Source organism: Eumetopias jubatus, unplaced genomic scaffold (genome assembly GCF_037043125.1).
Source record: "Eumetopias jubatus isolate StellerSeaLion01/CBP00866 unplaced genomic scaffold, mEumJub1_p1.0 scaffold_5, whole genome shotgun sequence".
NCBI classification, from domain to species: domain Eukaryota; kingdom Metazoa; phylum Chordata; class Mammalia; order Carnivora; family Otariidae; genus Eumetopias; species Eumetopias jubatus.
Window position 1 is genome coordinate 108,304,963 of NW_028274811.1, and position 23,569 is coordinate 108,328,531.

Sequence of the window (23,569 nt, forward strand, 5' to 3'; positions counted from 1 at the left end):
CATATATAGTGTGCTGTTTCCAAGGAAGAGGGGGAGGCATGCATGTTTGTATTTACACAGACAAGCTCTGGATGGGTATACAAACAGTGGTCACAGGGGTATCCCTTCAGAGAATTAGGGGACTGAGGAAGAGTATAAAAAGGCATTTTACTATACACTCTTCAATATTTTTGTATCTTATATCAGTTGCACATATTGCCTCTCCAAAAATAATTTTTAGAAATTTCCAAACAAAACTCCGTTCTTTTTCAAAGGTGCTCACCATTTCATGTTATGGATCCTATATCCTCATGTTACCTGTTTCAGTCAACAAGTACGCTTAACTTCCACAGGTGTACCCTTCCTGCACCTAGACTCACTAGTAATAGTTGATGCATCTTTCCTCCCTTGCTTGCACTCAGCAGCAACAGAAGTAATAAAAAATGAGCAAATGAGATCCTCTGGTCCATGTAACCTTTTTATCCACTTGGTCTGCCCACCACAGTATCTGATACCCACATCTTTTATTTATTTATTTATTTATTTATTTATTTATTTATTTATTTTAAATTAATCTTTTTGCCTCTTTCTTGCTTGTTCCTTTATTTTAAATTAATCTCTTTGCCCAAGGTGGGATTTGAACTCAGGACCCAGAGATCAAGAGTTGCAGGCTCCATCCACTGAGCCAGCCAGGTGCTCCATTTTTTAATTTATTTACTTATTTATTTTTGATAACCACATCTTTTAATGCACCTGCCTCCTTGGGACAGCAACATCCTAAGCTGAGGAAGATGAATGAAGTTTTTTAAAAGAAGGGGAAAAAAGCCCCGAGTTTGGCCAGATGCGCTCTTTCAAGGTCCTACTTGAAGTGCGCATTTGCTCTTGGCTTTAAGGAGACGTCCGTTGGCAAGAAGGGCGTTTTTTGTCTCCAGTCCATGCAGACCCAAACTTTTTCTCTGGTCACGTGCCTGGCCCTAGCCAGTGGGCTGCAGGGTAACTCGATCACCATGACCGGCCTCCTCAAGCCACTGGGGAGCCGCGCGGTCGGACAGCGATGCAGTGACAGCAGCCGCCTAAGTAGGGGCCGAGGGAGAAGTGGAGTGCAGCCTGGGCTGTGGCCGGGACCTCGGAGGAGCTGGGACATGGGCCACCGCAGAGGTGAGCGGGGAGCTGCGGGGGAGGGAGCTGTTCGCCGCCGTCTGGGCGCTTCCGAGTTCCCTTCAAGAAAGGCAGAGTCCGTTCTTCTACCCTCTGCCCCCTCGCTGCCCTCCCCCACGGACAGAACAGGTGAGATTTGCCTAGGAACAATGTCCTGGGACGTCTTCTCGCTGCCCAGAGTCCCCTTCATGGCCCTCGCTGATGTCTGCAGACCCTGCCTTTGTGCCATCCTCCATAGCCTTGTTCTGCCAGCAACTGACAGTCGTGTCGGACGGACAGGGTTTGGCTTCATAACCCCATGAATAAAGGAGAAACTCTCAAGTCAGAATCGAAAGAGGAAAATCCCAACTGCAAGCAACAAATTTCTTCTCTGACCTGCCAGGATCACCTGAAGGCAGGTAGCCAATTTTAACTGTCTTAAAACAAGATCAAGGTGTGAGCTAGAAATGGAGAACTGTGTGAAGGCTGTCTTGTTGCAACATAGTAAGATTTAGCAATGGTTTTAGAATTACTAGAAGCTTGGTGGTTCCCAGGAAGGATTCCCACAAAGCTTACTGGGTGAGAGGATGTAGTCAGCGAGCGATGGGGATGAATGAGCATCGATGGGGATGAACGTTAAGGGTGGTAGTTTTCAGGGGCTCCCCCAGGCCCTTTGGGGCTTCAGGCAAGCAAGACAGGATACAGACTGTGGCTTGCTTCCGTTTCATGTGCAATTCCAACTATATTTCTCGGGTTGAGATATCACGATTCTGAATTCAATTTGATAAAACAGAAATGCTCTGAGCATCAGCCTCTGGCCTTAGAAAGGAAAGGCCTTAGTACCAGGGAAAGGTGCTGATATATTCAAAGCAAATGTTGGACACCGTCTGAGGGCAAAAAACAATGCTTTTTATTCAGTCCCCCTTCTTTTATTTATTCAACAGATACTTCCTGAGTATCTGCTCCATGGCAGGCGTGTGTCTGGTGCTGTGGCTCTCCCAGTAAACAGGCAGGCTCATCTTCACTAGCAAGCCAACAGCATGCCAACAGGCGGGACAGGGGGTTCTTTTTGGTGCTGTAAACAGGCAGGCTCCTCTTCACAGGCAAGCCAACAGAAAGTCAACAGCTGGGACGGGCAGGCTCATTTTCACAGGCAAGCCAACAGCAAGCCAACAGGAGGGACAAGCAGTTCTTTTTTCTTTTAATTTTATTTATTTATTGGACAGAGAGGGACACCGAGAGAGGGAACACAAGCAGGGGGAGTGGGAGAGGGAGAAGCAGGCTCCCCGCTGAGCAGCGAGCCCGATCTGGGGCTCGATCCGAGGACCCTGGGATCATGACCTGAGCCGAAGGCAGATGCTTAACAACTGAGGCACCCAGGCGCCCGGGGACAGGCAGTTCTTAAAGGGTACACAGACCTGCAGCAAAGGCAGGGAAGGGAACATTGGTAGAACAATCCTGAGTCTTTTGGCTCAGAGTTTCACCTTTTTTCAGGCATTTCATCTTCTTGAATGAGAATCTTGTCACCTATAAAAGTCTCGCTTGTGCGCAGACCTTGGTCACAGCAGCTCCTCAGAATCTTCCTCACCAGAGGCTTTAAGTATGCAACTACGTTTCATCAGGTCAGTGTCCTCAGCCCTGGAGATGGCCTGCTCAGCTTTTTCCAAGACTATGAACAGCCTGAGAGCAGAGGCTGAAGTAATGGGAGTTCTTGTCTTCCTGCTGGTAGCCCTCGCCCGATGTCATTTCCCACTTATGAAAGAGAATTTGTGCTCCTCCAAACACACAGGCAGCGCCCAGTGAAGTCTCAGGAAGCCTGCATTTTCCCAGAAATTGTGTGGAGTTCGGAATAAGTCAGTTCTGCTAATTGAGGCCAATCTTCTTTGCTTATAAAACAGAAGGGGTAGATTAGATAATCGATGAGGTCTTATATGTCTTGCTTTGTCTTTTTTTTCCTCCTCTGAAAGTAAATAATTCTAATAATTTCACAAGATGTTTACAAAGAAACAGTACACAGTCATATAAAGATGATATATCTTATACCTATAAAATGGGAACACTCATCAACCATGCAGAATATTCAGGGACCTAGAATCTGAAAGAAAATCTGAAAGAGGGACACCTGGGTGGCTTCGTCCGTTAAGTGTCTGCCTTTGGCTCAGGTCATGATCCCAGGGTCCTGGGATGGAGTCTCACTTTGGGCTCCCTGCTCAGTGGGGAGCCTGCTTCTCCTTCTGCCTGCCACTCCCCCTGCTTGTGTGTGCACTCGCTCTCTCTGACAAATAAGTAAATAAAATCTTTAAAAAAAAAAAGAAAATCTGAAAGTCTCAGGCTGCAGACAAAACTTAAACAGTCTCTACTCCTCCCACCCTCACCCCATTCCTCTGTTCTGTATTCAGATTCTCGAGGTCATGAACATCATCTGTAGCCTCACCGTATCATTTTCTTAGACTGGGGATTCTGCAATAAAAAGCTTGCATAGTCAGAATCATCTGCTTTCAAAAGAACCATACTTAAAAAGTATCTAATTTGGATAATCTCACAATATATATCAAATTCCCTTTAAAGGGGGATCAATTCATTGTTACAGAGTATTAGAATATTTACCTTTAGTGCCTTTCTTTCTTTCTCTTCCCTAAATGCATTCCCATCGTAAATGCAATTTCATATTCTCCTCCTACATACTTTCTCACTTGAAAAATCAAAGCTATATAGTATTACTTTATTAAGTAGGGCAAGAAGCATGTCCTATCTTTGTATCCCCTATGGCTACCATTGTATCTTGCATACAGTAAATGTTTCTTGAAAAAATGACTAATATTTTAGAGAAAACATGTTGTTTTCCCTCTGGTATTAAAACACTTGCACGCGCACGCACACACACACACAGTATCTAATCCATTATTCATGGCTAATAGAGGCTGATCTCATTCCTTTGTGTTCCTTCACAATCCTGATGCCTACCCTGCATGCATCAACATCAGCACATTCTACACTTTTTGCGGACTCAGTTGGTATAATAAGCACTGAAATCAAGTTCTGCCACTAAATGGCTGCGTAATTTGAAGCTGAGCACTGAACCTTTCTATGCCCCCATGTCTTCCGATGGGAAACGGTAGCATCAGAATTGAAGGGCTCTGAGATCACATCTAGTTGTTAGATAGGAGACTTTAAAAGGTAAAGGAAAAGGTCAGAGAGGGAAAGCACAATAAAAATGTAATGATTATAGCACCTTAACATATTAAATATTAATAATTGCTGTTGATTTTGTTTGCCAAAACTTCTAACTTGAGCACTCCTGTTGGCAATCGATGTTAAGAACTTCTGGGGTTGAAGACACAAAAGCCTACCATGTTTGGGGACTTTCCTAGAACCTTTCTGACAGATTCTGTCCACTTAAAACTGAAAACATGTCTGCCAGCAGGTAGAGAGGCACAGAAAACAAGCTGCTTTGGCATAAAATATTCAGCAGAATAGAGGGTTGTGTAGCTTAGAGGAGTCAAACACCTAGGTAAGTATCTTGGGAGATAGTATGTGGACGTATTAGCTTAGCCAAAGGACAAATGTTAGGAAATGCTTCATCTCTGAAGCATTTGGAATCTCTGCCTTTGGAATCAAGCAGAGCTGCCTCCTTCCAGGGTCAATGTCTCATGGTACAGATAGTCAACCTACTCTCTCTTAGTTCTTGTTTTTAATTTTAATATCTGGTTCTGTTTATTTATACTTTATACCCAGTCTCCATCTCCAAAGAGTTTGAAATAGCTTCCAGTAAAGGATATATACAATAGAACAGCTGCAAATAGGTAAAAACTGATCAGAAACCATCCGACACTCAATAAATACCTTTCATACTGTTTTGAATTGTGATCTATAGAGAGAAGAACCATATGCTTTACTGCCATTGCTCTTCTTCAGGACCATGTAAAGTTTTTAACCTCCCTCCCCCCCCACCCTCTTCCCCGCAAAAAAAGAAGAAACAAGGCACTGTTTTGTTTTGTTTTTTATGTTATGTTAGTCACCATACAGTTCTTCATTAGTTTTTGATGTAGTGTTCCATGATTCATTGTTTGCGTATAACACCCAGTGCTCCATGCAGTACGTGCTCTCCTTAATACCCATCACCAGGCTAACCCATCCCCCCAACCCCCTCCCCTCTGAAACCCTCAGTTTGTTTCTCAGAGTCCATAGTCTCTCCTGGTTTGTCTCTCCCTCCGATTTCCCCCCTTTCATTTTTCCCTTCCTTCTCCTAATGTCTTCCATGCTGCTATTCCATATGTTTCACATGTAAGTGAAATCATATGATAATTGTCTTTCTCTGCTTGACTCAATCAGAGTTACCTTTAATAATCTAATGAAAGCTATGGACCTTTCTATCCTGAAAAATGAACATGGAAAAAAATGACCTACAATTTCAGGGGAAACAAAGACTTCTCAAAGGAATTGAAATTAATCTGATTTAGAGAAATGGAAAGCTAATTAAAGAGAGAGCTAATTACTCTACAAATCTTCAATAAAATGTTTCCTATGAATGGGCATTGGATTTATTTAAAAAATTTTTAGCCGTTCTGGGGCGCCTGGGTGGCTCGGTTGTTCAGCGTCTGCCTATGGCTCGGGTCATGGTCCCAGGGTCCTGGGATCGAGCCCCGTATTGGGCTCCCTGCTCAGCAGGAAGCCTGCTTCTCCCTCTCCCATTCCCCCTGCTTGTGTTCCCTTCTCACTGTGTCTCTCTCTGTCAAATAAATACATAAATAATCTTAAAAATAAAAAAAATAAATTTTTAACAGTTCTGTAATTTTCTGGATAGGTAAAATATACTCATGGTACAAAAATCAAAAGGCAGGAAACGGCATGCAGTAAAAAGATAGACTTCCTTCTACCCTGTCCCCGAGTGGATTAGTTCACCTCACCAGAAGCCACCGTTGTAAACAGTTTCTTAGATATTCTTCCAGCTATAGTCAAATATTCTATGTATTATCCTATGCATACATAAACAGGACACACACACACACACACACACACACACACACACACACACACACACATGTTCCACCCATTTTTTCCCCCCACTTAATACTTGGAGAGTACACACAAAGTTGCCTTATTCCTTTACTGGCTGAAAAATGTTCACCACTGGATGTACTATAATTTATTTAACCAATTGCTATTGATGGATATTTAACTTGTTTCTAATCTTTAGCCATTAAAAACTGTCACATTGAACATCTTTATATATACATCATTTTTTATATAGGACTGTATAATAGAAAAAAAAATTCCCCAATGTGTAATTGAGCATTAAACTTAACTCTGAGCTTACTGGCAGCCAAAGCAAAAAGGTAGAGGTGGAGGGACCAAAATGGATTGATTCAAAATTTTGCATTTTACAAAAAAGCATACCACTTCTTCCAAAGAGGAAAACTGTACACTAATTTCTTTATAGAATTTAGCATCCATATCTTCATACAAAGTACATTGCTTCTTTTGGAGAATAAGATAAAATGGAGTAGGGAATATCTTCAATGGCAGTTTTGATATTCATGTGGTAGATTCATACATCTATTTTGATTTTTTTAAGTTTTTTTTTTTAAGATTTTATTTATTTGAAAGAGAGAGTGAGCGAGAGAGAGCATGAGCAAGGGGAGGGAGAAGGAGAAGCAGACGCCCTGCTGAGCAAGGAACCCAATGTGGGACTCGATCCCAGGACCCTGAGATCATGACCTGAGCCGAAGGCAGACACTTAACTGAACCACCCAGGTGCCCCTATTTTTAACTTTTTGAGGAACGTCCATACTGTTTTCCAGAGTGGCTGCACCAGTTTGCATTCCCACCAATAGTGCAAAAGGGTTCCCTCTTCTCCACATCCCTGCCAACACCTGTTGTTCTCTTGTGTTGTTGATTTTAGCCATGCTGACAGGTGTGAGGTGATCTCTCATTGTAGTTTTGATTTGCATTTCCCTGATGATCAGTGATGTTGAACATCTTTTCATGTGTCTGTTGGCCATCTGGATGTCTTCTTTGGAGAAGTGTCTATTCGTGTCTTCTGCCCATTTTTTAAAATTAATTAATTTATTTATTTTTTATTATTATGTTATGTTAATCACCATACATTACATCATTAGTTTTTGATGTAGTGTTTTATGATTCATTGTTTGCGTATAACACCCAGTGCTCTTCTGCCCATTTTTAATTGGATTATTCATTTTGGGGGCATTGAGTTTGATAATTTCTTTATATATTTTGGATACTAACCCTTTATCAGATATGTCATTTGCATATATCTTCTCCCATTCCATAGGTTGCCTTTTAGTTTTGTTGATTGTTTCCTTGGCTGTGGCAGAACCTTTTTATTTTGATGTAGCCCCAGTAGTTTATTTTTGCTTTTGTTTCCCTGGCCTCGGGAGACCTATCTAGAAAAAAGTTGTACAGCCGATGTCTGAGAAATTACTGCTTATGCTTTCCTCAAGGGCTTTTATGGTTTCATGTCTCAAACTTAGGTCTGTAATCCATTTTGAGTTTATTTTTGTGTATGGTGTAAGAGAGTGATCCAGTTTCATTCTTTTGCATGTCGCTGTCCAGTTTTCCCAACACTGTTGACGAGACAGTCTTTCTCCCATTGGATATTCTTTTTTGCTTTGTTGAAGATTAATTGACCATATAATTGTGGGTTCATTTCTGGGTTTTCTGTTTTGTTCCATTGATCTGTGTGTCTGTTTTTGTGACATCTATCTTGCCCCCTTTTTTTTTTAAGTATGATGTAGGGGCTCCTGGGTGGCTCAGTCAGCTGAGCATCTGCCTTCGGCTCAGATCATGATCCCGGGGTCCTGGGATTGAGCCCTGCATTGAGCTCCCTGCTCAGTGGGGAGTCTGCTTCTCCCTCTTCCTCTGCCTCTCCCCCCTGGCTTGTGCTCTCTCTCAAATAAATAAAATCTTTTTAAAAAAAAGATTTAAAAAGTATAATCTAACTAAAACACAACATTCCTTAGATAAGCTAAGATGAAATCCGGGAGGAAAAGGTTAAGTTTTGAGGTGGAGATCGTGTTGTCTAAGAGTGCAGAGAAAACCTGGGCATTGTCCTCCTCTAAAGATTTCTTGGGTATGCTGGATCTCCTGCCCTACTCAGTATTTTCTTAGCTCTGGCCTGGACCTCTAGCCAAGTACTTTCCATACAGATTTTGGAATGATGGGTTCATGTATCTAAACTGATAGTTTCTCATTTATCCTTGCATCTCCAGGGTTCCTTCCACAAAGTAAGTTCTTTGTAAATGTTCCTGGAAGGAATGGATGAGCTTCCAAAGGTAAGAAACCATGTCGCATTAGCTTCACAAGCTCTTGGCAAAGATAATGGTGATGCTAATGGGGAAAAAGCTAGGATGAGAGTCTGGCTTATAAGTGAAGTTCCCACAGTAGAGCAGTCCTGGAAGCTTAACAAATAAACCCCCAATCCTTCTCTTTCCTTCCCCAGAAGAGATGGTGATCTCAACAGGGTCAACAGAGTCTTTCCCACTTCCCAGCAGGAACTGAGGAGGGAAATGCAAGGTGATAGAAAAGTTCTACCTGTGTGCAAATGATTGGCAGACATTGAGATCCCCAAGTCTTTCTCAGCTTACGGTGCTTCCTTTGACACTTGGTTCCTTATCATTAAGACACTTGACAGGCTTAGCCGCAAAGGTACTAGCACCATTACCTTCCTCATGCTGAAAGCTCTGTGCTTTTCAGAACTCCAGGCGGCAAACTGCCAGATTGAAAACTACTTTGGCTTGTCCAAGAATCCTATCGCTGTGTAAAGGGTGACTTCTCGGGACGGGCCCCATCCACATGGAGGATGTGGAGCAAACTTGGAATGGGGCCAACAGGAATGGCTCAAGACAGTGCAGATGGAGAAAATTGTTATTTAAGGGAGAGTTTTTGGAAATCCTTTTAAACCCAGATTATTAAGTAACATGTGCCGTCCGAGATGGGGTGCAAGGGTGTTCGCCGCAGGTTGGGGCTGAAACTTGCCGTCCTGCAGTGCCTGCTCAGCTATCATTCTGGAAGCCTCGGGTGGTAAGGAATCTGACTACGGAGCACTCACTAGCACCCAAGCAAGCAAAGAACTTCTGGCTGCCATCCCGGGTCAGACAAGAGTGAATGCTGGTGGCTTTGCTCCAATCCATTGTTTCTCTTTGCTTTTCATGAGAACTCACAGTGAGGCAGAACTCCACACTTACAGGCCTGCTAACAGGTTCATCTGCAACAGAGGGAGCTGGAAGAAGAAGCAGGGGTGACAAGGAAGCTGGCCTCAAGTGGGGAGGTGGGGTGGGGGCCAAAGAGTGGCTGAAATTCTTTCTCCTGCCTCCAAGTGGGGATTGGGCTGACAGCACACTAAGCCCTCTGGTACTTCTCCTAAAATCAGGTGCTGTGTCCCTGACTGGGTATAAAATGTCCCCGTATTCCTCCCTGACAGCTTTTCCTCTGAGCTGACCGCATTCCTCCTGCATAATGTCATCCCAGTGGAGATGGTGAGCAGCTTGCATATCACCCCTTCCTGCTGTCCTCACTCTCAAACTCTGGAAGACACTTCATAGGTCACTGTTGTCTTTCTCCAGCCGAAGTAATCTACAAGAAATGTGGGTCAAGGAGAAGCGGTATTTCTGAAGGGCATAGCTGGTAAACATGCACCTAGAATCATACAACCGAGAACAATCAAACACAAAAGAATAAAATATCCTTAGAAATACTGAAAGCTAGCCTCTGATCCTGGCTGTGCCATCTACAAACTCTGGGAGGTTGCCTGCCCTCCTTTATCTAGGTTCCTTCATCCTCATCACAGGGCAGGACCACATGATCTGTAATGCTCCTCTTCAGCCAGCTTATGACACTCTTCCATAGGGACAATAAATAGTGTTGGTGAGGATCTAAGATTAGAACCCTCATACACTGCTGTTGGAAATGTAAAATGGTGCAACCACTTTACATTCCCAAAAAGGCTCAATGTCGTGACTGTAGGACCCAGCACTTCTGCCCCTAGGCACATATCCAGGAGAAATAAAAACACCTGGCAATGACAGGGAGGTCCCTGACCTAGTCTCCTCCAAGAGTCTGAAGTAGAGATCATTGCAAGCTCGATGGTCAAACGAGGTGCCAGATTTGGAGAAGGAAAATGCTACCAGCTATGCCACCAACTTCCATTGTACCGTGGGCAGAAATTACAAACGTCCCTTCCCTCTGCTATTTCTAAGCCCAGATGGAGTCTGCGTATATCCTTTCCTGGGAGAGAACTGGATGTGGTGGTCCCTCTAGGTGTATGCCTGAAGTTCCTCAGCAGGTAGTGAATCAGACCGTGGGCACGGGCTCAGGGGGATGTTGGGGGAAGAGAAGCTGCTCTAATAGGATGCTACATTTTAATCCAGACTTCGGAGCTCTGAAGGAGCACGCTGTTTGGACTGACCCATTCAGAGCACCCTGAGTCTGCCCTGGATTGTTTATTTTCAGCTTACCCCCGCCCACTTCTGATTGAAAGACCCAAGAGAACGAAATTGTTTTCCGTGGCCAGCGAAAAGTTTTTGAAGCGCTAGTGCTCCTCAGGGTCCTGAGTTCTGGAAATGAACTTTTCCCTCTCTCCTTGAGGGCTGGATGGGTAGGACCAATCAGAGGAACTTGTTCTTTTAAGCAGGCCACTGAAAGGTCACCCTCAAGCTTGCCAGACATTTAACTTGGGCTTTGCAATTATTCCTTTTTTAGTGTTCAGAGGATCCTTTTCATGAATTTTTCCAGACTTGCTAGGAATTTTTCATTTGACTGCAATCAGATCAAGTTAAATCAAATTAAAAACCTCAATTTCGCATATAAGATTAGCTAATTTTTTTTTCAGGGATTGTGTTTTCTCTCTCTGGCAGCCCAAGTGAAAGGACTATAAACAGGCCAAAGGTCTTTGTGCAGTACAAGAGCACAGGGCAGAAGTCAGCTGGGGTCAAGAGCTGGTTCCCCAGGGGCGCCTCAGTGGCTCAGTCGTTGGGCGTCTGCCTTCGGCTCAGGTCATGATCCCAGAGTCCTGGGATCGAGCTCTGCATCGGGCTCCCTGCTCAACAGGAGGCCTGCTTCTCCCTCTCCCACTCCCCCTGCTTGTGTTCCCTCTCTCACTGTGTCTCTCTGTGAAATAAATAAATACAATCTTTAAAAAAAGAAAGAGCTGGTTCCCCAGCCCCTAGTGAGCTTCTCCCATCTCCGGAGCAGTTATAGAAAGGGGTGGTTTCAAAGGCCTGAGGGATGGGACATTCTTAGGGGCCAAGAGACAATGGAGGACAGCTATCAGGCTTTTCAGCTACTCCCTCCCCAATCATGCTCCTTCATGCGGGCAAAGGGGCTTGAGTTACACGGCAGCTGGGAGTCCAGTAGTCTTTGCTTAGCTACTGAAATGAGCACACCACCAATGTGTCAGCTACCCCTAAACCTTGGGGGAGACCTCAGATATGCAGCACGTGCCGCTATGGAAGAAGTCAGTGGCTGCCTTCTCACTAGCATGGTGTTGGTATTTACCTGCTTTGGCTTCTCACTCTGTTGCATTCTTCTTGCTTCTTCCTTCATCTGGAATAAGAAAGCACCAGTGAGTCATGATGTCATGTTCAGAGGCAACCAAGGAAGTAGAGACCGAAGAAAGTCAAGGTGAATGGATTGCTGTGGTTTTTAATGCTGGCTACTCATTAAAATCATCTGGGGGGTTACAGAACCTCTGTCCAGGCTCCACCTCTGGAAATTGGTAACTGGAATCAGAGAGTTGGCAATGGGTGGCAATGGGGGACTCCATCTGCATGGAAATGGCTCTCTACGAGATGAGCTATGACAAATCCTTCTTTGGAATAGCTTCACTCCCTGCCTCAGCACAGCCCTGTCTCATTCAGAGGCAGTCTTTCCTCTGCATCTCCACTGTGCCCTAACTACTGATGGCCTATAGCCCCAAGACAGCAGGACTGAAGCCAGGGCCTGGCCCCTGATTTGCGTGGACAGCTTGTGTAAGCTCTGTGAACTCAGGTTACCGCACACAGAGGCTGTATTTGCAATGCTAACTGAAATAGAAGCATTTTGTAAACTGTTCAACAGGATTCATATGCTGGGTGTATTTATATGCAGGAATCATTATGACAGTGAGTCTGGAAATCTGACACCTTTCCTCAAGGTTCTATCATAATTGTGTCTATCACTTACTGGTTTTATGACCTCGGTCAAAATGTCCTCTCTGAGCCTCGGTTTCCTTCGCTGTAAAATGAGAATAACAACAGGGTCCCCCACTTGCGTGATCTCTGCTGGGAGGCTGTAAGGGCCATGAGGACGGGCTCTCTGGTGTGTCTTTCCTTGGGCCTTCGCATAGGAGGTGCGTAGCACATGTACGTTGAGTAGATGGATCAAGCAGAGGCTCTGGTTCATTGGGCCAGTGTTTGCCCAGATGTATCTTGGGAACCCCTACATCAGAGTCACCCCGGGGGTTGGCTGAAACCCAGATTTCCAGGCTACGCTCAAAATCAGAGTCTCTTAGGGTAGAGCCTAGGAAACTGCAGTTTAGACTTGTTCCTGACGTGGTTCTGGGGACTTCACTGTCAACCCCGGCTAGGTAAGCTATGGGCTGTGGGCTGGTAAAGGGAATGGCCATCACCTGAGGTGTATGGGGCTCAGGCTGGCTCTGCCAAATGTCTTCTCACCCAGTCTCAACTCCCATCCTTTCTTCTTGGCATACCCATATACAGCTCACGAGCTCTTGATAAGGAAGAGCCTCCCACAGAGGCTGGGAAAAGGCCAGCAGATGTGCAACTCTGACGTGGTTGAGATCCCGATCCCACATCTTCCGTGCCAGGACTCAGTGTGAGCTGCCTGTGATGGCAGGAGGCTTGCTGGGGCCTGACACTTCCTTGTTCTCTAGGAGGGACACATCTGGGCCTCCATGAGAAAGACAGCTTTCATCCTGGGCTCTGGCCTTCTCTTGCTTGTGGCCTTCTGGAACACAGTCACATGGTAAGTCTGTGCAGCCAGCTTGCATTCAGGACCTGCGGGCAGTGTGCTGGGGGTCCGGAGGAGGAGCACGGGGTAAGCAGCTATCCACCCACCAGTCTTCACCCAGAAACCCAAATGGTTTTTCTTCCAAGGCATCTTCAGAGATTTTGGGGCACTTCTGGCTATTTTTGGCAAGCCCAGTGGGAGAGGCTGCTGTCGAGATTTGAAGGGAAGGAGTGGACCCTCTACATTATAGGTGAGGTTCCCAGACCATGAGTGCTTGGGGTTTGGGTACATGATCATAGCTTAATTCTTTGTCTGTGGTTTTCTTCTCTACTTTGATTTCTCAGCTCCTTATTCCAAGGAATGAAGACTGAAAAGTTTAAGACAGTGGTAATCGCAAAGAGAGCTAATCAGAGGCAATCTGAAATGGATGCCTAAGGATATCTAAGAAAAGAACCTGAGACTCCCCTCCCCCCAAAAATAGAAAAATTAAAAAAAACACGTGTTTGTGAAAATGAATGCATGTTTAGAGTAATAATCCTGCATCTGGATATCAGGTCCACAAGCACACAGAGCTGCTCTATCTCCCATGAGACTGTGTCCTCACCCCTGGTATAATCTAGCTCTTGGGGCTTGACAGCAAGTGGTCACTTAATAAATATTTACTGACATTGTGGATGACTCACAACAAGCCAAAGAAAATGTGGGGGAAGAAAAAAGGCATAGATATTTATAACAGCGTTACCTACAATGATGAATGTCCTCAATCACAGGTTCACTCACTCAAAGAATATTTATTAATTTACTCTGTGCCAAATTTTTACAGAGGATGTAGATATTTAAGATAAAGTGTTTACCTCATTTAAAAAACTATGTCACAGGGGCACCTGGGCGGCTCAGTCCGTTAAGCGCCCAGTTCTTGATTTCAGCTCAGGTCATGTTCGCAGGGTCCTGGGATGGAGCCCAAAAGCAGGCTCGGCGCTCAGTGGGGAGTCCGCTTGGGATTCTCTGCCTCCCCTCCCTCTGCTCCTCTCCCCCCTTCCCCTGCCTCCCACGTGTACACACTCTCTCAAAATAAATAAATAAATCTTTTAAGAAATAATACTAAAAAAACTATGTCACAGTCTAGAAGGGGAGATTTAAAAAAAAAATGCCTGCTGTCACAGAGCAAAAGTACAAATAAAATGTCACTGACAATTGTTTTCAGCTGGAAGAACTCTGAAAACAGGCTAAACATTAGATAGGACAGGTTCAATGCAAGCTGTCATTGAAGAGTCACTGAAAAGAACAATGCAGATTACAAACATATGGGGAAAGTGGTGGGAAAACATTTGATGTATTCCTGTTACAATGATGGGAAAGCTGCCTTTCAGCCCAATGAAAAGCAAATACAAAGGAGATAAATGTTTGCGATTTTAAGTGTTACAGCTGGAAAAAAGTGCAACATCTTGCTGGGGCTTTTATTCTGTATTCCTCAAGGAGCCTTTGGATCTATAAGGAGGCGCTACCTTGATGGATGGCCCACTAGCAATCACCAACCTAACATTTTCTTTTTTTTTCCAAAATAAGAAAGCATGAGATTTCTGAGAATAAAAGTAAATACATGTTCATTGTTAAAAATAAACATCAGACGATTCAAATAAGCCTAAAGAAAGTGAAAATCACCTACTCTCATATCCAAGAAATAACCACAGTTAATATATTAGTATAAATTGTATAAATAGTATATAAATTAGTATAAATATAGAAGAATCTATATTGGATATATGGGTGAACTTACAAGGTACCAACTATTTTTTTCAGTCTCCTTAAGTGTTCTATTGTGATTTTTTTAATGCACTAATGGATGTATATGTTTTATTTCTTTCCTTCTTTCCTTCTTTTCTTTTTCTTTCTTTCTTTCTTTCTCTTTCTTTCTTTCTCTTTCTTTCTTTCTTTCTTTCTTTCTTTCTTTCTTTCTTTCTTTTTCTTTTCTTTTCTTTTCTTTTCTTTCTTTTTTCCCCCCTGTTTCTGTCACTCTCTTTTTCTTCTTTGGATACTGCCAAATTGCTCCCTAAGATATTGTGTTAATCATATTTCTCCACAGTGCTGGCCAAGTATTTTTCGGGCCCCAAATGCCACAGGCCCTGGGGTTTCTGGTAGGGGCAAGAAGGGTATGGGAGGAACAGTACAGAGACACAAAGTAAAATGCCCTTGCCCCTTGGGATATTTAGGAGGAGGCAAGACATGGACAAAGTTAATAGTGGAAGAGTTAGGTAACATTGTATTGTCATTTGAATAACTGCCAATAAGCGTGAACAAAGTGCTTGTTTGTTCACAGAGATCAGAGATTCTCGGAATGACTTTACAGGAAGGTGGGATGCAGAGAAAAAAAAGCCATATCTCAATTTTTTAACTGTGGATCAGCAGTTTCTAAAGTATCCTGCAGAACATCAGTGTTATGGGTTGTGAATGGGTGGGGTGGCCGTACAATTTATCATCCAAAGTGGGACATTTGTGAGAATAAATGAGGTGTTAGTTAATAATTAGGCTAGACAGCCTGATGTAAATTGCAACTGTCCCGGGCACAGCCATCCTATTAGGTGTTCTGACAAAATAGAGTTCCTCGGTAAAAAAAAAGACTGGGAAAGGCTGGGCTTAACAAAGTCAAATGTGTTTCTCTGCTGCAGGAATTCTTAGAGCCATTAGCAGGCTAGTCTGGACCATGGCCCTCCAAGAAAGCGGGGTATGAACACTGTTTAACCAAGGAGCGCCTTGAGAGAGGAGTTTTCCACTTTGGGAACGGCTGGCTAGATGCCTGAAGTCCCACTGCTCAGTTAATAGGGTCATAGGGATTAGATTCCTGACTGACTCCTAGTCCAGTGCTCATTGGGAACCCTATCCTACCAAGCACTTACTCTGCTTCTATCTTCCTTGGGAATTCATAGTGTTCAATAGGCACTGACTCCCAGATGTCAACCTAAATTTATTTGTAGTTTGTTTATTCGTTATTGTATTTATGGATTATATATTTATTATAAATTTTATTTCTATTTAACAATTTTAAATTTTTTCAAATTTTTTTGTCTTCAACCACCTAGAAGGTTGCGGTCTCCATTTTTTTTTAAGATTATTTATTTATTTATTTGAGAGAGAGAGCATGAGAGGGAAGAGGGTCAGAAGGAGAAGCAGACTCCCCGCTGAGCAGGGAGCCCGATGTGGGACTCGATCCCGGGACTCCAGGATCATGACCTGAGTCGAAGGCAGTCGCTTAACCAACTGAGCCACCCAGGCTCCCGCGGTCTCCATTTTACAACTAAGGCCCTCTGGCCTGGAGCCCCAAGACCTCCCTGGCAAGGGACTGTCTACCACGCAGCCTTAGTCACCGTCAAGCTGTGTTAAGTTAATACATGTGCTGCAAGAACCTCGAGTCCCCTGATTGTTTCCTTCTGCTCCCCAACCTCAGGTGTCATCGAAGTACCCAGTCTAGTCTTCTGGAGCTTCAGTGGGCTTCTCCTAGTGGTTGACACAACGGGAAAACCTAACTTCATCTCCCGCTACCGAATTCAGGTTGGCAAGAATGAACCAGTAAGTGTTGCGGTGGCTTCTCCTGGGCAAAGCACAGAAGGCAAGAGCGGAAGCCATACTCACAATGCTCACCACAGGCCCAGGAGAGAGCATGGCCACTGGGAGCCAAGTAACTGGGTACAAGGTTCCCCTGGTTGAGAAGGTTGGAGAGAGGAAATAATCTGCCCCAGATCTCAGAGCCAGCCAGGCAGGACAAAATGTTCTGGTCTTCTGATTCCCAGCCCTGGCCCTGTGCCTGCCTGTGCCACCCCCACAGCACTGTGGTCAGCATTTGGGGAATGGAAATGATGGGCTAAGCCTGGTACTGGGGTGAGTGCAGAGATGTCCGGCAGCTCCCTGCTCAGCAGCCGGGGTAGGGACAGCAGTGGCTGGATGCCAAAAGCACGGATGACACGGTGGCTGGCCCACTGTGGATACAGGGGTCTGAATGTGTGGGCGGTGGCTGCTTTTTAAGCAGGTCCTCCTTCCCAGTCATTCACTTCAACTGCCAGTGCGTAGTTTAGCCCCACGGAACAAGGCCTGCACCCTGCTTACAAGGAACTCCTAGCCCAGTAGGAGAGAGAACACCAGTACACACGTCTTCGACTTACACAGCGCTGGAAGGGAGCCCCACTGTGCCCTGAGCCCAGTCACCTGCTTGGTGTTCTGACAACATCCAGGAGCCTTTTCTTACGCAAGAAGTTCATTCTTTACCCCAGATTCTTTCCCCAGCTCCACCCAAACCACATTCTGGCTTCTTTCCCAGAGAAGACAATCATCTTTTAATTATCGGCCCAGGTGCCTAGGTGGCCCATCTCAGCATCAGGGCATTCTGCCCCAGCCCAGCACTGCAGAAAGCAGAATGGGTGAAAAATAATGCCCTTGACCCAGGCTTTCAGAGTAGCCCCTTCTTGAACCAGGGCTGCTGGCCAGGCTCACAGCCCCGCTCACCTGAGATGGTAACGGCCAGCCAGCCAGGGGGGCTTCCTCCAGGTCCAGTTTGGCAGGCATGGACTGGGGCTGACGTGTCAAAGCCAACACTTGGCTGTTGAGAGCCCTTCATCTTTCAGACCATGGCGGTGTCCTTATCAGACCCCGTGGAGTAAATGCTCAAGGCCAGGTACTGTCACAACCTTCATGGTTCAGATGAGGAAACAGGCTCTGAGATGTGACATGGGTAGATGATTCATGCTCCAGCTCTCTGACCCCGGGGCTCATGCTCTCACCAGCAGGCCACATCAGCTATCAAGAGTATCACCTACCATGACAACACTCATTGTGACAGCCTACAGTGGTTGGAAAGCCACACAGGGAAGGTCTGGTTGCATGTTGTAGAAGCTGAGGTTCTGAAAGAAGCAGTGACTAGCTCAGGGTCAGAGTGTCACTAGGAGGCAGAGCCAGGGCTCCTGTCGTCGGACTCCGGGTCCAGTGCTCCTACAGCGTGGGCCCCCGCAGGCCCCCAGCCCCCTGCCCTGTTTGCTCTCCTGCTCCCCTGGATAGCCAGTTTGCACCTTCTCCTCCCTCCTCACATCCCCAACATCTCCTTCCCTGACCTGCAGGAGGACAGCCTTGCTTCCTCCTTCACTAAGGAAATAGGCAAGCAGAAGAGAGATCCCACAGACTCTCTCCACACCAGCCTGCGAGCAATACCTGCAACCAGCCTCTTGGAAAGAGTTGTCTGTCCAGTTTCCAGCTCCTCTCTGTCCACACTTTTCTCCCAACATTTTGTAATTATGAAAAATTGTAAACATAGATACAGAAGTTGAAAAAAAGGAGTATAATGATCACTCATTCGTGCACTGCTTAGATTCGCTTTTAAACATTTTACAGTATTTGCATTATCTAGATGTAAAAATACAAATACGTATGCATCTATAATTTTTAGCTTAACCATTTGAAAGTAAGTTCCAAACATTACAAACCTCACCCTCAATCCCTCAGCTGGTATTTCCCCAATAACCACAAACCCATCATCTCACCTCTTCTGTGAACCTCCTCTGGTCAGGCCTTCACCCCAACTGCTCCACCCCCATTGCTCTCGAAGCCTCCTCGCGTTCGCCCTGGCAGGCATGTCTTCACAGCTGCGTGTCTCTGCATTCTTGCTATATATTCTCCTACCTGGCTTCTCCACTTCTCCCCCCATCTCAGTGGCCGCTCCTTCATGGTCTTCCTTCTGGTCTATCTTCTCTCCCGCCTCTTAATGCTAAGCTTCCCAGGGTTCAGGCCTTTCTGCCCACCTCTGTCTTCACTCCCGCATGTCTCTCTTCCAGGGTCGTGACTTGCAATACAATCTCTATGCCGACAGCTCACAAATTCCTATCTCTAGCCCAGAACTCTCTTCTGAATTCCAGGCTCAGATTGCCAAAGCCCTCTTTGACGACTCCCATCCAACATGTCCCCAAGAGACTTTCTGTTCATCCCCTCAAAGACTGCCACCCACAACCTCCCCAGTCTGAGTTCATGGCAGGGCTGCCCTTCACTACCTCCACTGCTCTGAGCTGTCATTCTCTTCTGTCTATAGGACGGCAATTCTGTGTTTATTCTTGCCTCCTCCACAGTCTGTGGTCAACACAGTGGCCAGAGTAATCCTGTAAGAGTTTGTCACTTCTCTGCTCACCATGACCCCCCATTTCCCTTGGAGTAAAAGCCAGTCTTCCCAATGACCTACAAGGCCGTCTATGTGCTCGCTCCTCCCCACCATTTTGACATCACCTCCTACTTCTCGGCCTCCTCGCCAGTCAAGGATGCCTGCAATGTGCCAAGAACTTTTTCACCAGCTGCGCCCTTCGCCTGAAGACTCTCTCCCCCCAGGTATCTTTTCCCTCATCATCCTCATCTCTTTGTTCAACAAAGCTCACCCTGACCATTCTATTTAAGATTATTGGTGCCAGGAATAGAAACTCAATGAGGGAAGGAATCTTTGTTTTGCTCATTGCTTGCTTCCCAGCATACGGGACACTGCCTGCAATGTAGAGGGTGCTCAAGAAATATCAGCCGAATAAATGAACGAGTAAACATGTGATGCCCTCCTCTTGGTAAAGATTTCCAGAAGAGATGGATGGCTTTATCTACAGGTGCTCTCAAACCAGGCTAGCCAGACCTGGCTTCACCGTGGGATGGAACTGAAAGCTTAGAGAGTGGATTCGAGTCAGTTAGTGCATGCAGTACTTGAAAAAGCTAGAGGAAGAGCAAGGCCTGAAGCCTGAGGGCCTCTTAGAACTCAGCCTTACCTTGCAGCCAGAACCCCTCCAGCTCACGGAGGCCACTCAGGGAGAATTCCTTCTGACCAGTCCCAAACCAGTTCATCGGGACCCAGGAAGTGACCTGTGGTCATGGGGCTATTCCAGGGAGCCCTAGTGCTCTGAGGAAGGGAAGGATCATGTACTAATTCTTGGGCAAATGCTGGCTATAGTATTGAGGCTCAGCGGGGTAGGAGATTTGGGGCCAGCTCTCCAAAGAAAACCTGGACAGAATGCTCAGGCAGGTCCCCATCCGGACAGCCCCACCATGAAAACCAGGAAGACCAAGTCACAGGAAGTTCAGTCAAGACCTGGATAGGCAGTTCTCTGGCTCACCTTCTCATCACTCTGGGCCTAGTCCAGGGAGGCTGGGCCACATGAGGAGGCAGGTGACCTTGCTCTGCACCTGATCATGGTCAAGCCTCTGTGGATGAGGAAGGGCTCAAAGGCTGAATAAGGATATCAACCTGAGAGTTGACAGCCTTCATTAAGCACCCTGGAGGCACCCTACGGTGCCTGTCAGGAAGTACGTCTGGGCCTGGCCAGAGAAATGGGGAGAACAGTGGTGACAGGTGCAGGAAGGAGAAGGCAGATTCAGGCTGACTGAAGGCTACTGAGAAGGGAGTTTCCAAAAGCAGGGGTATCGCCAGATGGTTCCACCCCAGGGCTTGGGCAGCAGTGAGGGGCTGCTGGCTATGGCCAAACGTCACACCTAGCATCCACCCCAGAGTGAGGGCTTCCTGTGAGCAGGTCACCATGAAGCCGTTTCTAGAAAGACCTAGTTCTCACACTCCTGTCCATCTTCCTCCTTCCTTACCTCGGGCAGGTGGACACCAAGAAACTACGGCAGTGTATCCACACAGTTCTCTTCAACCAGGTCGTGATCTCTTTGCCCATGCTGGTCTTCCTCTATCCCATCCTCAAGTTGCGGGGAGACCCCTGCCACCGAGAGCTACCCACCTTCCACTGGTTCCTCCTGGAGCTGGCTATCTTCACTCTGATTGAGGAAGTCCTGTTCTACTACTCGCACCGGTGAGCGGGTCCTGGCCCAAGCACAGCTGGTTCCTCACTCTCCTAGGGCTCACTTTTAAGGGAGGAAACTGAGGTCTCAGAATTGTAGGTGTAAGACCAACACCACCTGGCCTCAAAAGCCTCTTCTTAGTTAACATGGACACAACTGTTTGTTCTACGACTGACAACTTGAGGCAACTGAGAAATGTCTAGGAAAAAAAGAGCCTTCCGCATTCATGTGTGCAGTGGGGCAGTTTCCCATTCGTTTCCTTATTGAATCCTTTGTGGGCACCATCCCCACCAGCCCCACAGCTAGTACAACTGAGGTAGAGAGGCGCAAAGTAACCCACCCCCGAATTATGCAGCGTAAGAGGTGGGGTTAGAACTCGAAGGCAGGTCTGTCCAAGTGCCAATCCAATGCGTTTGAAACTTTGCTCCATAGTCCTACCTTTGGTTTCTCATGGCCTGGTGGGAAAGGGAGAAAGGAGATTGGCAGATTATTAACTACTATTTTCCCAGGCTCCTTCACCACCCAACATTCTACAAGAAAATCCACAAGAAACACCATGAGTGGACAGCTCCCATTGGCGTGATCTCTTTATACAGCCACCCTATTGATCATGTGGTCAGTAAAGCTCTCCTCCAGGCAAAGGGCAGAGGGCCCCAACCACCTTCCCTGAGGCCTCCCGCAGAGAATTAGACCACAGTGCCCCCTCTCCCTTCTTCCCATTCAGCAGCTACCATTTTTTGTTGACCTAGTCTATGCGAGATGCCCAATGTTTAAGTTATCTCAAACAGTAACTTGTCCCAAAGTTATAAAGTTGAATGATTCCAGCGAATCAAGGTCCTGCAACTCTCAGTTTCTCCAGATCTGAGTCAAGAAAGTCTTCCTGGTACCACCCTGGGGCAAAGTGGACACCCACTGGGTCCCCTCCATCTCTCGAGGGCCCACCCTCAAACAGCCCTCCCTTTGCAGACCTCCAACATGCTGCCGGTGATGGTGGGTCCCATAGTAATGGGCTCCCACTTGGCCTCCATCACCATGTGGTTCTCCTTGGCCCTCATCATCACCACCATTTCCCACTGTGGCTACCACCTACCTTTCCTGCCTTCACCTGAATTCCATGACTACCACCACCTCGAGTAAGACCTCCTTCCCCACTATGGGTCCCTGGGCAATAGCCTTCACCTTCCCTCCTGGAGCTTCCAGGAGCAGACATGACCCCGGTGTTTCAGTTTCAATGTGCTGGTGCTATGGGAGGGAGAGGTCTGGAAGTTGGGAGAATAATGAACAGGCTGGACCCAGATCACCTTGCTCTTTTCCTTCTTCCTGACACTGGGTCTTCCTGCAGCTGTGGGTTTTTAACCTTTACTCAGGTCCTGGGCCCTTTGAGTATCTAATGTAAGCTATGGGCACTGTCAGAACAATGCATATACACATAAAAATACTGCACACAATTCAAGGGGTTGTCCTCTCTGAAAGCCTCCAGGCTTTTGCAAGTGTGGTCTACAAACCTCCAGCACCATAATCACCTGAGACACCTTGATGAAATGCAGGTTCTTGGGTTCCACTCCAGATGTGCGGAATCAAAGTGCAGGGGGCAGCAGGACTTGAAAAACTGCATTTTAGTTAAGTGTTCTAGGGGATTCTGATGGAGGTGGCCCCTGAACCTACCTGAACAAGGCAAGCTCTGCCACACGTTCTGACTTGTGTGCATCGGACTCACATAGTTTTTCAAACCTATGATCTGTAGGTTTTCAGTCTGGAGTGTCCCCAGGAATGTGTACAATTCCCGGGGATATTCTGATGGGGGTGGTCAGCGTGGTTGAGGATGGGTTTGGGGTAAGAAGGCTTAGAAATGTGAGGCTGGCACGAATGAAAAGAACAGCACACCAGCCTCCCGCACCTTCCTCTCTCCTCTAGGTTTAGCCAGTGCTATGGGGTGCTGGGAGTGCTGGACCACCTCCATGGGACCAACACAATGTTTAAGCAGACCAAGGCCTATGAGAGAGACATCCTCCTGCTGGGCTTCACCCCACTGTCTGAGAGCATCCCGGATGCCCCGAAGAAGATGGAGTGAGGGGGCGCCTGGGTGGCTCAGTCGTTAAGCGTCTGCCTTCGGCTCAGGTCATGATCCCAGGGTCCTGGGATCGAGCCCTGCATCCAGCTTGCTGCTCAGCGGGGAATCTGCTTCTCCCTCTGACCCTCCCCCGCTCATGCTCTCTCTCAAATAAATAAAATCTTTAAAAAAAAAAAATAGTGGTCCTGTCCTTTGCTGTGGAAGGGGAGAAATGACCCCAGGCAACCTTTTTCTGGCCTAGACAAGACAGAGAATGCAAAGGTGGCAGCGAGATAGGAAGCTACTGCCAACTCCAGGGAGAGCTCCGGGTGCCAGGGGGTGAGGAAAACAGAAGGTATTGCTTTGCCCTTTCCTGTCCTCAAAAGCTTTTTGCATACCCTACTCTGGCGAGGGCTTAGGACACCCTCACTGCCAAAACAGGTCAGCTAACAAAGGCCCCATTTCAACTCTGCCCCACTGCAAACAAACATCATCCCTCTATGAAAAGAAAAATGTCAATCACAGAAAGCTCCTCCCTGGATTAAAACTGAGATATCAAAGAGGTGCACACCAAACCCCAACACCTACCTTCAGCCATACATGGAAACATGGAAACCAAAGGCCAAACCGGGT

The 23,569-nt window shown here is 46.3% G+C and overlaps 1 protein-coding gene and 1 long non-coding RNA gene across 2 annotated transcripts; one reads left to right on the forward strand and one right to left on the reverse strand.

Annotated features, from left to right (window-relative positions):
• Positions 1–2,516: 2,516 nt before the first annotated feature.
• LOC148164395 (uncharacterized) lies at positions 2,517–13,033 on the reverse strand. Its single transcript, XR_015768208.1, has 3 exons — positions 12,298–13,033; positions 11,632–11,679; positions 2,517–3,002 (listed from the first exon to the last, which is right to left on the reverse strand). It is a non-coding gene; the product is annotated as an uncharacterized LOC148164395 (long non-coding RNA).
• On the forward strand, positions 2,616–23,126 carry FAXDC2 (fatty acid hydroxylase domain containing 2). The gene is made up of 9 exons (XM_088023488.1): positions 2,616–2,738; positions 8,349–8,411; positions 13,007–13,098; positions 13,230–13,333; positions 16,526–16,647; positions 20,692–20,897; positions 21,396–21,501; positions 21,853–22,019; positions 22,801–23,126. Exons 2-9 carry the CDS (start codon positions 8,379–8,381, stop codon positions 22,955–22,957), a joined length of 987 nt encoding a protein of 328 aa, XP_087879614.1. The 5' UTR covers positions 2,616–2,738; positions 8,349–8,378; the 3' UTR covers positions 22,958–23,126.
• The last annotated feature ends 443 nt before the right edge of the window (positions 23,127–23,569 follow it).

Excerpts from the sequence above, each read along its gene's own strand:
- FAXDC2 (XM_088023488.1), top strand. The coding sequence starts at position 8,379 with ATGTTCCTGGAAGGAATGGATGAGCTTCCAAAG. Across the intron at positions 16,648-20,691 it reads AGGTTGGCAAGAATGAACCA|GTGGACACCAAGAAACTACG; the intron begins GTAAGTGTTGCG and ends TACCTCGGGCAG. Across the intron at positions 22,020-22,800 it reads CATGACTACCACCACCTCGA|GTTTAGCCAGTGCTATGGGG; the intron begins GTAAGACCTCCT and ends TCTCTCCTCTAG.